Source organism: Lolium rigidum, chromosome 7, assembly GCF_022539505.1.
Source record: "Lolium rigidum isolate FL_2022 chromosome 7, APGP_CSIRO_Lrig_0.1, whole genome shotgun sequence".
Classification (NCBI taxonomy): domain Eukaryota; kingdom Viridiplantae; phylum Streptophyta; class Magnoliopsida; order Poales; family Poaceae; genus Lolium; species Lolium rigidum.
In genome coordinates, this window is record NC_061514.1 from 43,025,145 (window position 1) to 43,037,587 (window position 12,443).

Genomic DNA, 12,443 nt, shown 5'->3' on the forward strand with positions numbered 1-12,443 from the left:
TCTTTCGAATTTGGACATAAGGCCAGTGATATTGTTTAGATAATTTCATGGGCTTTCCGAATATATAAAATTTGCTGGATTTGGTTTGGTAGTTTTCAAACTATTCAAAAATTACTAAAGCATCTGCAGGGAATTCGAAATTAAACAGAAATTTCCTTTTTAAATTATTGGGCTTGGCGGGAAAGCAAATAGGCCGAAATGGGCGAAACAGACTTGGGCCGGCCCAACAGCCGTGACTAGCACACGCGGGCCGCCCGACCTCGGTGGGCTCCACCCGTCGCGTGGCTCTTAAGGAGAGCGAAACGGTACGCGAAACGTGGAGCGTCGGATCGATGGCCGATCGACGGCTCACGACGGTCGTCGTCTCCGGCGAGATTCCGACGAGCCCGCGGCGTCGGAGGGGGCTCGTGAGAGCGTACCGCAGTTCCCGCAGTGTTCTACTGGTGACGAGGCGACGTTGTCGAGGGTGTTGAGGTGACTGGTAGCAGTGGCGAGGCTTGGGGCGGCGTGGATCAACGGCGGCGATGTCCTGGCTCCGGCGGGCTTCATCTTGCAATTGGAGCAGCTCCGGTGGTGTGGTGTCAAATTGATGGGGGGAGAGTGATCAGAGAAGGGAGGGGAGCAGATGGTGTGAAGGAGTTGCGGGCGGAGGAGCTCTATTTATAGCGGGCGATGGTGGCCGGGAGGTGCTGCGAGGGTGCGTCGACGGCGTGGCCTCTCCGTCGATCGAAAGGGCAAGGCGAGGACGGCATCTTGTAGGCGTCGTCCTAGCGATGCTCGAGGACTAGCCGGCGCGGCCGAGGGGACGACGGAATCACTCGAGGGCGTGCAGTGATCATGACGGTACCCGCGGTACTTCGCCGGCGAGGACGATGGTGACAAGGCTTCTGCGCGTGCTTCATCATGTCTAGCGGCTAGAGGGTGCAGAGGCGGTGCTCGACGCAGCGGTAGACTTTGCAGGGGAGGCGTAGGTTGCTCGAGTGCGTGGCGTCCTCGGCGCGTCCGGGCGTGATCACCACGCTCGGCCGGCATGTCCTGGCAGGTTTTGGGCGTGCCGATTCTGGCCAATGCCAAGCATTTGCGAGCTGGGGCTGTGTACCGTTGACGTCCTTGTGCTGCAGGGATCCTCCAGGACAAGGAGAAAAATTGAGAGAGAGGCCAGAGAGAGGGGTGGCAAGCATGGCCGGCATGGTGCACGGCATGCTTAGTTTAGGTGCATTTTCTCACTTTACACGATGGTGCAAGTACATGGCATCGATGCAGGGATTGCAGGGGAGTGTGATCATCACAAATTAAAAGAGGTTTAGGCTAAGAACCACTTGGACAATTGAGTGTAACTCAATTGCGGAATCATGCCCGCTAAGTGTTCGACACAATGCCCGCATGAACATTTTTGTCGAAATTTGGAATTCTTTTTGGTGAATCTCTTTTATATAATTAGAGTGAGGTATTGGTGGTGGTGGCACTCATTTTGGAATTGATTTGCAACATTTCAAATTTGAGGTGATCTTCTTCTCTCTCTCGGGTTCCATCTTTGCACTCTTATTCTGGTCAACCTAGTCAACTTCAGCAGAGATGGTTAACATGAAAGTTGTTGACCTTGACATGGTCTTGGATGACATGGCCTTGGTTGACTAAGTTTGGTTGGAAAAAGTCAAAGCCGGAGGGGTAAAGTGGGGAACATTTTATAAAATGGCCAAATGACCATTATCACATGTATGTTGATTTTGAGATTTGCTTTGATTTGATTTTGGTTTCTTTGATGCAATTGTGTTTTTTATCATATATAAGAGTTTTACAAACAATAAATCAAGCAATGGTGGCCTTTGGTGAAGATTTGCAAAATTGGCCCTATGTGTATGTGAGTAAAAAGGGAATTATCTCACCATGTGAATTCTCTCTATTTGATTTGACTTTTGTTGACTCTAATGTGGTTCTTATTAGTTTAGAAACATTTTAAGAGCATTGAAACCAATTCAAATGATCTTGTTCAAAGATTTGTAAATTTGGCCTTAATACATAAAAGATGAGGTGTCACATTGTACTAAACTTGTAAATGGTTGATCTTGCTTCACTTGGACATGGGTTAGGGTCCATTTAGTGTTATATTAGGTTTAGAGATGGTTTCACACCATTTGGTCAAGGTTTGAAGTCATAGGTCAAGGTTTAGTGAATTGGATATGTGTCACATAGGCTTCTATGCATATATTGCATTTGATTTTTAATTTGACTTGTTTTGACCCAATTGGTTTTGTTGAGTGTTGAAATGGTATATGGAGGTGATCCCACCATTCATAACAAGTCCTAGGGTCAATTTTCTTGAATTCCCATATTTGCTATTTTACTCTCATATGCCTCTATGGTATTTGTAGTTTCCTTTTTAATTTCTTTGGTTTCAACTTGGAAATGATTTAAGAAATACTATATAAGGTTTATAAAGCTTTTCCAAATCCTCTAATTAAAGTGGAAAGGTCTAGGGTAAAGATTTATAATTATAGCCATAGTCACATATGCCTTTTTCTCATTTAATTTCCTTTTATTTTATTTTAACTAGGGTGGTGAGAAGAGGGGTGAGTTTTTAGGGTTTAAGATTATTTCAAATACTAATAACAAGCAATCATGGCAATAACACAAGAATTAAGCAAGATTATTATGTACCAATCTTAATTTAATAAAAGTTTTTGTTGGTTCCAAAATTTGGAACTAGGGGAATTTATTTATTTTGTTTTGAATTTCTGGGATGTTACAGGAACAATATCCTAGACGGAGGGAACAACACCCTGGACAAAAGGGAACAACCTGGACGGAGGGGAACACCAACTTGGAGAGAAGGGAACATTAGCCTAATGGTGGGAACAATAACCTAAACTGTGGGAAACAAGATTCTAAACGGAGGGGAACAAGATCCTATATGGAGGGGAACAAGAGCCTAGACAGAGAGGAAGAATAACCTGGACGGAGGGAAACACAGAGCCTATACGAGGGGAACAACAACTTGGACGGAAAGGGAACAACAAAATGGAGGCGAATAAACTATACGGTGTGGAACAATAGCCTACATGAAAGGGAACAAGATCCTGGACGAAGAGGAACAACATCCTAGATGGCGGGGAACAATAGCCTACACGGAGGGGAACAAGAGCATGTACGAAGAGGAACAACGTCCTAGACGGTGGGGAACAATAGTCTACACGGAGGGGAACAACAACATAGACGATGAGGAACAAACTGGTGGGTTGAAAGGAACATGACCTTTTATCATGAGGATCACGAAACTTTTACAAAAAGATTATGATAAAGAACAAAAATTGAATTATATGGGATACAAAATTATGAAATAACATGTTCTAGAAAAAGGTAAAAAAAAGAAAGAAAAGTACACATGAAAGGAAGAAGAAAAGAAAAATCGGGCACATATTTTTAGATGGATGGAGTAAAAGAAGAAAGAAGTATACGAGAACCAATTATTTTTAGTAACTAGAATAATTCTAGTCCCTCTAAAAAAAAGAACAATTCTAGTCTGAAAAGAATTAAAAATGCAAGAAAGAAAACAATAGAAAAATATAGAAAAGAAACATACCAGTAAAACGAAAAAAAGGAAAAAATATACAGAAATGTACGTATCTTTTGTTAAGGGGCAGAATTATACGTATCTTAGTAGTACGTTACCTCGCTCTCTTGAGAAATATACGTACATGTCGTGCGAAACATTGAACCAGCACTTGTACGGGGAACGAACGAACCAGCTAGCTCAAATGGGCCGGCCCAGGAACAAACATGCTGTAGCGAACCGGTGGTACGACGCGCGCGCGCGCTAGGGAGCAATTTCCGTTCGCCCTCTACTCTGCTCGTTACACTCGTGGTAGATGCAAATGGGCCTACCTGCCTTTGCTTCACCAAATGTGGGCCGAGTGGTGCTAGTAATATTCGGCCTTGTAAAACCTGTTTTTTTTTCAGCTCAGGGTACTTCAAATAAGGTTGTACCCATGTCCAAAAGAAAAGGTCGTATTCGGGAACATCGTAAAAAAAAATCAAGATTTCCTTTTCTGCCCTCCGCTCTCCTATATATACGCGTCCAACTCGACGCCATTTTCCTCTCCTCCCTTCTTCTCTTCCCGTTGCAAATACATCCACCTCCTGTTCTCCCATCGAAGGTGTGTGATTTCCCTCTAATTACTTCGCGTGTTTTCTCCTTTTGCAAGCGATTTTTTTGGCTTAAGAATCAGGATTACGTTCCTTAAATTCCTGATTCATCTCTTTTCATCTTTCCCTTTTTGTCCCATGATACTTAATTCTCATCTAGATGCGCAAAATTACATTGAAAAGATCGAAATTTATATAATGCCGTATTAGATCAGAGCTGTTTCCCGTAAATCTACCGTCATTATTGCTTCAAGTTTGCCGTGGTTTATGCGACGGCGGAATCAATTGGTTCAATTCTGTACCCGCAAAAAAAAGTTGGTTCAGTTCTTGACATGATCATCTTGCATGTCGTTTTTATCGCTAAATCGTATTAGTAGACCCCCTCCATCTCGTGCCTATTTCGTTCTGATATTCCCAACAGTCAGATCCCTTTTTCACGACGTATTGGTTAATTTCGTCCTGTCTCTAGCAGGCGGTGGTGGGTCCTGTATTTTTCAGATCGTAAGTACATCGATCTTCGAGGAAATCTTTCCAACCCCAAAACGCAAAACACTGTTCGTTGGAATTTTCGATCTAAGCTTACAGCTATGTGCATTATTGATTGTTTTGGGTGCCATGATGATTCACTCGGCAAAAAAGAATTTATGATGATTCACTCAGAAAAGGAGAAGTTGGGCGCACCTGCCATGTCATTTAGGGTTTATGATCCAAGCTAGTTACTGATTATTGGGTGCTTTCTGAGGTACCTATCATCATAAATGTCTGGCATCACGCGTAACCATGTTGAATTGCTGATAATCTGTAATTTTCTTCTGGTAAGTATAGTTATTGAACCTGCAATGTAGGCAGATCGATTCAGATGTCTCTTCTCCATGAAAAATAAATCAGTACGAGAGTTCTTTCTTAGCAGACTGTGACGTTGTTTTCATTATCTTCTCAAAGATGTCACACAATTACTTGCCGTCCCATTAGGGCGGATAGCCTTTCCTGTTGTCTAGATGTCATTACAAATTCGGTCCTGGTATGACAATGTGATGATTAGAATTATATCAGTGAAATATAAGCTTGTTTTCATGCCTCATGCAGCAATGCTGTCTGATCAAGTATACTTGGGTGCTAAATTACATTGTCTCTTTTTTCTACTGCAGTTTCACTTTTGTGACATACAACTACACATGCGCTGTCACACTAGTGTATATGAAGGTACATGTTATATTGTGGTTGCAAATAAATTTTTGATTTTATCATGCAAAATCTGTTTTATCTAATATATATTACCATGTCTCTTTAATCAGATTACTGGTAACTTTCTGCTAAGGAACCGTTTACGCACCTACACTGACAACAAAACACTGAAGAAGTGGTTTTTCATTGACAAGACTGTGGGTTGAATCTAGTTGAAACAAGCCCTTCTTCCACCTAGTTTTTAGCCCCCCAAAAGACCATTTTGCATTTATCATATTCATTTATTTCTCTCGTGTATAAGAGCAATAGCAATACCTTGCAATCTTGCATGCCATGTCTGATCCTGACTCCAAAAGTGAGACAGTGTTGGCACTGCCTTCAAACATGACGCCATCTCCAGTCACATCCAAGGGGCATCCCTGTTCTTCCTTAAGTGTAACATATGTCAGCAGACGTAAACTTGTCGAAGTCGTCGATGGACTGCTCGGGGTGATGACGCTGTCGTCAACCTGTAAAAAACCATGTGTACATTCCGGATCTGACGAAATTGCCGCTGACAATGCTTGGCTGGTAAGATCAATGTTCCTATTGGCTTTCGGTTATCTAGTGTTCTATGCAAAGGATTATACAGTTTTGCTGCTCGTTGCAGGCAAAGTGCCCTTCTGCTTTATCTTCCTTCGACCAAATCATAGCTAGCATGGAGGGCAAGAAGATCGCGTTGTTTCTGGATTATGATGGCACACTTTCGCCAATCGTCAATGATCCCGAGAAAGCGTTTATGTCCCCAGAGGTAAAAATCACATATCTGATAAACCCATGTACTACTGAAACATTGCTTCAGTTATGTATAACTTGCTTGATCAATACAAAAAAAATTCTTCAGATGCGCTCTGCTGTGAAGAATGTAGCAAAGTTCTGCCCAACGGCAATTGTCAGTGGGAGGTCCCGTGACAAGGTACGAACAATTCTGGTGTATGCTTGGTCCTCATATTTGATTTGTATTAGTCTTCTCTGTCTTATTTAAGTCTCTTTTACAACTTATTAAATACTAATAATAGAATATAGCAATTCCTTTTTTGTGTTGTTGCATTAGACATGCGTGTAAGTTTCATTGCTGAAATCAAAACAGGGATAATATCCATGTTGCTCTACTTTTTTTCCTTTGTCTAAAGATTCTAGACTAAGCAAAGACAAATTGTCTTGTATCTGTCAAATCTCCCGTTTTCAGGTGTTTGAGTTTGTAAAGCTGAAGGAGCTCTACTATGCTGGAAGTCATGGGATGGATATACTGGTACCTTATTCAGGTTCTCAAAGTATAACAAACGATGTGAGTAGTTTTTCTAGTCACTTTGCATTTCAGGGACGACTTTATTATCCCCCCTCAGGCCGTCAAATTTATTTTACTTTCTGAACTACGCTTTATTGTAGGACAAAGAAGCCAAACTGTTCCAACCAGCTAGAGAGTTTTTACCCATGATCAGTGAGGTGTACAGCTAAATTATTTGTAATTAACGTGTTCATTTGGCTATCCATACTCAAATATCAGCATACCTTCTTGTTGCTCAACAGGTCAACAATTCCCTAGTGGAGGCCACTCGATCAATCAAGGGTGCAAATGTTGAGAACAACAAGTTTTGTGTATCTGTACATTACCGCAACGTTGACAAGAAGGTAGGATTGGGCCTCAAGCTTCGGGGTTCTTGCCTCCCATTCTGCAACAGTCTCATGTTACCTTGCCTGTCTCCAGGACTGGAAATTGGTCGCGGATATTGTCGACAATGTCCTGAATGCTTTTCCTCGTCTCAAACTAACAACCGGACGAAAGGTAGGAAGACCCCAAATTATCGTAGTCTTCTATCACTGACAGAATACGCATCTTACCATGTGCAATAATGCAGGTTTTAGAAGTTCGTCCAGTGATTGACTGGGACAAGGGAAAGGCTGTAGAGTTTCTGCTTCGGTCGCTCCGGTTAGATGACCCTGAAATCGTTCTTCCGATCTACATTGGAGACGATCGAACCGATGAAGACGCGTTCAAGGTTCTTATCATTTCTTCAGAACAATATGTACTCCATATAGTCACAAATTCACTGAACATGCATTCTCTTTTGTTGTTACAATGAATCAATGATCAGGTGCTCCGCCAGCGGAACTGTGGATATGGGATTCTGGTTTCACAAGTGCCCAAGGAGACTGAGGCCATCTACTCACTGCGAACCCCATCTGAAGTAAAAAACACATTTGAATCGCATGCTTTTTTTTTTTTTTTGCATTCCTGTTGATTAGCTCAGTTAATTGATTTGTCCGTTTCACTTGCTGAATCGTCATGCAGGTGATGGAATTCCTCAATTCTTTGGTGAGATGGAAGGAACAATCACCATGAATGAATGATCAAGAATGATAGCTCAGTAACAACTCATCAGTTTAGTCAGGCAGAAATGACAGTAGCAATTAAGCATTTCCTTCCAGGGCGACTATTTCACAGCGCTGGAGGTGGATAGCTTAGGTAGTTGCCGACCTACTAAGATGATATTTGCTTTTAGTTTTCCTTGACAAAGCTGAATTTTTTTCCACCTTTGCCTGGGGAACTCTGCCACAATTTGCATCATTTGTGATTTGTTGGACGAAAGAACTTCTGTGAAGCTTTTTGATTAAAAAAAAAGGCATCTAGATGCCTGGCTTTAAATTAATAAATCCCCGAGTCCATAGAACCAATTGCTGGCATACGAGCATAAATTTATGGCACACCACAAATGGACATATAATGAACAGAAAACAAACCCAACAACAAAAGGCTATACAATGAAGAGTTGCGAGATTTAGTCAAAAGAGATGGCAATGGACAAGAAATGGAGAAAGAGTGGGGATTCCACTGAAACTCAACAGTTCTCAGACCCCACTCCAATGAATCTAGCCAACTCGCACGTCAAGAAGATGTGATCAGTGTCTTCCGCATGGTCGTAAAAGGCCCACTTGCTGTCTAAGGGGCCGTGTCTTGCGAATTTGGTCGCCGGCTAGCAGATGGTGCCTAGCCATCAGGTAAATAATTTGATCTTGAGGGGGAATGTTGGTGTTATCGTGGTAGGCGCATAGTCGATCTACTGATGATCAAGCAATCTCATGAAGGAGATGACACCGAGATTTGTTAATGCAGTTCGGCAAACTTGACTACTCTGTGGGGCATGACTAGGGGTGCTCCTCCCCTTTGATACCACAACACCTTGCCGCCTTGGGCACCAGCACAAACCACAGTATCCCCTTCTACTACTATAAAGTCCATTGGTTACATTGTGTGGCATCCCTCCACATTATATAGTAGGCCCAGGCTACAAGAGTTCGACTCCAACGCTATGTGTACCTATCCAAACATAATACAACTCAAGTCCTACCCAACTTGTATATAATATTCGACACAAACTCAACAGTTGGCATACCGAAAAACATGGGGATTGGAGATTTTACCGTATAAGAAACTATTCCATTGCTTCCCTAACTGTTGGAGGGGCTAATGTTCTCAATTTCGCCCATATTGACCTCACTAATCTTGTTCTATTGGGCCAAAAGATCTCTTGAAACAAAAGAACTAGCCTTCTCCATTGTGAGCTTTATGCGCTCCTGGGGCTAGGCCCTGGGTGACATGGCCACGAGGAATGTTGGCGGCAATCCAATTTCTTGCACGAGGACAGGAACCAGACCCAGATGATTCTCTTGACCTAAAACCCACTATATAAAGGACCCTGCCGCATATTAGAAAGGAGACGGAGCATAGATCAGAAACACTGAAATAGAGTCAGCACCAGCAAATATTGGAGGGGAAACCTCTGCCGGAGCCGAGATCTCCTACCCCTCCAAGATCAACATCAACACCACCACGATGAGAAGGGAGTAGTCCACCTCTGGACTATGGGTTTGTGGCACTAGCTTGTTCTATCTCTCTCTTGTTCTATCATTTTATTAGCAGCATATGAGCTGCCCAACATGATTATGGTTATCTATGAGTTTATATTTGAGATTGGAATCCTCTTTTGTGAGAGAGATGTATAAGTAGATCTCTCGAGGATGGAGAAGATCTTTTAGCTGAGCTTGTCCGTGTCGGCGCCACCTCCGTTGGCCTCCGTGTCGAACTCGTTCAGCCGCTCCACCTGCATCTCCTCAGCCTCCTCCATGGCGCCTTATCCTCCACTTCACTTTCAACAAATTCTCGGCAGAACCTCCTCTCCTAGTGATAAAAGCAACATGGGGAGGAGACATAAGAGAATTTGTCGAGGATTTGCAGAGATTGCACGAAGACTTGTGTGGCTGCTCGTTTTAATCTGCCTCACCCTCTCTTTTTATATCGGTTTATTTACGATGACAGTCACGCTTGCTGGTGGCAGCTTTTGATTCATCAGTGCGAGCTTTGAATGAGAGGCAGAGCAGGAGGCGAGAAGAAGAAGCAGAGGCCTTTTGATCGTGTCTCGTCCGATCGTCCCTGTTGCACCGTAACCGATAAAAGCTCATGCCGGGGAGAAAACAGCCCTATATTTGACGCACCCTACATGTGCCACGCTACATGTAATTTGTTACTTGTAGCATGTGCTACAAGGCCACACTACCGGTATGTGTGGTGGCTGTTGGAGATATGCCCAAGAGGCAATAATAAAAGTGGTTATTATATATCTTTATGTTTATGATAAATGTTTATATACCATGCTATAATTGTATTAACCGAAACATTGATACATGTGTGATATGTAAACAACAAAGAGTCCCTAGTAAGCCTCTTAACTAGCTTGTTGATTAATAGATGATTAGTTTCATAATCATGAACATTGGATGTTATTAATAACAAGATTATATCATTATATGAATGATGTAATGGACACACCCAATTAAGCGTAGCATAAGATCACGTCATTAAGTTATTTGCTATAAGCTTTCGTTACATAGTTACCTAGTCCTTATGACCATGAGATCATGTAAATCACTTATACCGGAAAGGTACTTTGATTACATCAAATGCCACTGCGTAAATGGGTGATTATAAAGGTGGGATTAAGTATCCGGAAAGTATGAGTTGAGGCATATGGATCAACAGTGGGATTTGTCCATCCCGATGACGGATAGATATACTCCGGGCCCTCTCGGTGGAATGTCGTCGAATGTCTTGCAAGCATATGAATAAGTTCATAAGAGACCACATACCACGGTACGAGTAAAGAGTACTTGTCAGGAGACGAGGTTGAACAAGGTATAGTCTGATACCGATGATCAAACCTCGGACAAGTAAAATATCGCGTGACAAAGGGAATTGGTATCGTATATGTATGGTTCATTCGATCACTAAAGTCATCGTTGAATATGTGGGAGCCATTATGGATCTCCAGATCCCGCTATTGGTTATTGGTCGGAGTGAGTACTCAACCATGTCCGCATAGTTCGCGAACCGTAGGGTGACACACTTAAAGTTGGATGTTGAAATGGTAGAACTTGAATATGGAATGGAGTTCGAATATTTGTTCGGAGTCCCGTATGAGATCCCGGATATCACGAGGAGTTCCGGAATGGTCCGAAGAATAAGATTCATATATAGGATGTCATTTTATGTGTTTGAAAATGATTCGGAAGGTTCTATGGAAGGTTCTAGAAGGTTCTAGAAAAGTCCAGAAGAAACCACCAAGGAAGGTGGAGTCCCGGAGGGACTCCACCTCCATGGCCGGCCAACCCTAGAGGGGGAGGAGTCCCAAGTGGACTCCCCCTATGGGGCCGGCCAACCCCCCACATGGAAGGGGGGAATCCCACCTCAAGTGGGATTCCCACCTTAGGTAGGTTTCCCTATCACATTGAAGGTTTTGGTTTCGGGTCTTATTCGGAGACTTGTAGTCCAACACTTGGGGCTTCCACCTATATAATGAGGGGCCAAGGGGAGGGGGCCGGCCACCCCAAGACCACAACCTGGCCGCCCCCCTTGAGTGGCCGGCCACCCCCTCCAAAACCCCAGCCGCCCCCTTCTCCTCCATAGCTCCCGCGTGCTTTAGCGAAGCTCTGCCGGAGTTCTCCACCGCCACCGACACCACGCCGTCGTGCTGTCGGATTCAAGAGGAGCTACTACTTCTGCTGCCCGCTGGAACGGGGAGGTGGACGTCGTCTTCATCAACAACCGAACGTGTGACCGAGTACGGAGGTGCCGCCCGTTCGTGGCGCCGTGATCAAGATCTTCTACGCGCTTTTGCAAGAAGCAAGTGATCGTCTCACCGCAGCAACAAGAGCCTCATCTTGTAGGCTTTGGAATCTCTTCAAGGGTGAGACTCGATAATCCCCTCGTTGCTACCGTCTTCTAGATTGCATCTTGGCTTGGATTGCGTGTTCGCGGTAGGAAAATTTTTGTTTTCTATGCTACGTTATCCTACAAGCGGTATCAGAGCCGTGTCTATGCATAGATGGTTGCACGAGTAGAACACAATGGTTTTGTGGGCGTTGATGCTTATGTTGTCTTTAGCTTGAGTACTTTGCATCTTTTTGGCATAGTGGGATGAAGCGGCTCGGGCTAACTTTACATGACCGCGTTCATGAGATTTGCTCCACGCTTGACATGCAACTTGTATTGCATAAGTGGCTTTGCGGGTGTCTGTCTCTCCTACTATAGTGAAGATTCAATTTACTCTTCTATTGACAACACTAGTATCACCGTTGTGGTTCATGTTCGTAGGTAGATTAGATCTCACTCGAAAACCCTAAACCACGTAAAATATGCAAACCAAATTAGAGAACGTCTAACTTGTTTTTGCAGGGTTTGGTGATGTGTGATGTCTACGGGTGCTTCTATTCTTGTAGACAGTGTTGGGCCTCCAAGAGCAGAGGTTTGTAGAACAGCAGCAAGTTTTCCCTTAAGTGGATCACCCAAGGTTTATCGAACTCAGGGAGGAAGAGGTCAAAGATATCCATCTCAAGCAACCCTGCAACCACAAAGCAAGAAGTCTCTTGTGTCCCCAACACACCAAATACACTTGTCAGGTGTATAGGTGCACTAGTTCGGCGAAGAGATAGTAAAACACAGGTGGTATAGATGGTGGTAATATTGCAGAAAGTAAAGATGCGATGAAACAAGAAACAAGCGGCGCCGGTAAAATAGCTTG

The 12,443-nt window shown here is 43.5% G+C and overlaps 1 protein-coding gene across 1 annotated transcript; it reads left to right on the forward strand.

The window, feature by feature from the left end:
• The first annotated feature begins 5,661 nt into the window (after nt 1–5,661).
• Nucleotides 5,662–7,711, forward strand: LOC124671233 (probable trehalose-phosphate phosphatase 1). Its single transcript, XM_047207633.1, has 10 exons — nt 5,662–5,898; nt 5,978–6,118; nt 6,212–6,283; nt 6,557–6,655; nt 6,757–6,813; nt 6,898–6,999; nt 7,076–7,153; nt 7,227–7,367; nt 7,464–7,556; nt 7,661–7,711. The coding sequence occupies exons 1-10, from the start codon at nt 5,662–5,664 to the stop codon at nt 7,709–7,711; spliced, it is 1,071 nt and encodes a 356-aa protein (XP_047063589.1).
• Nucleotides 7,712–12,443: the final 4,732 nt, after the last annotated feature.

What these genes read in the sequence shown, in the direction of transcription:
- LOC124671233 (XM_047207633.1), top strand. Translation starts at nt 5,662, where the DNA reads ATGTCTGATCCTGACTCCAAAAGTGAGACAGTGTTGGCACTGCCTTCA. An exon ending in TTTTACCCATGATCAGTGAG is followed by an intron (nt 6,814 to 6,897) that starts GTGTACAGCTAA and finishes GTTGCTCAACAG; the next exon opens with GTCAACAATTCCCTAGTGGA. An exon ending in CCGATGAAGACGCGTTCAAG is followed by an intron (nt 7,368 to 7,463) that starts GTTCTTATCATT and finishes ATCAATGATCAG; the next exon opens with GTGCTCCGCCAGCGGAACTG.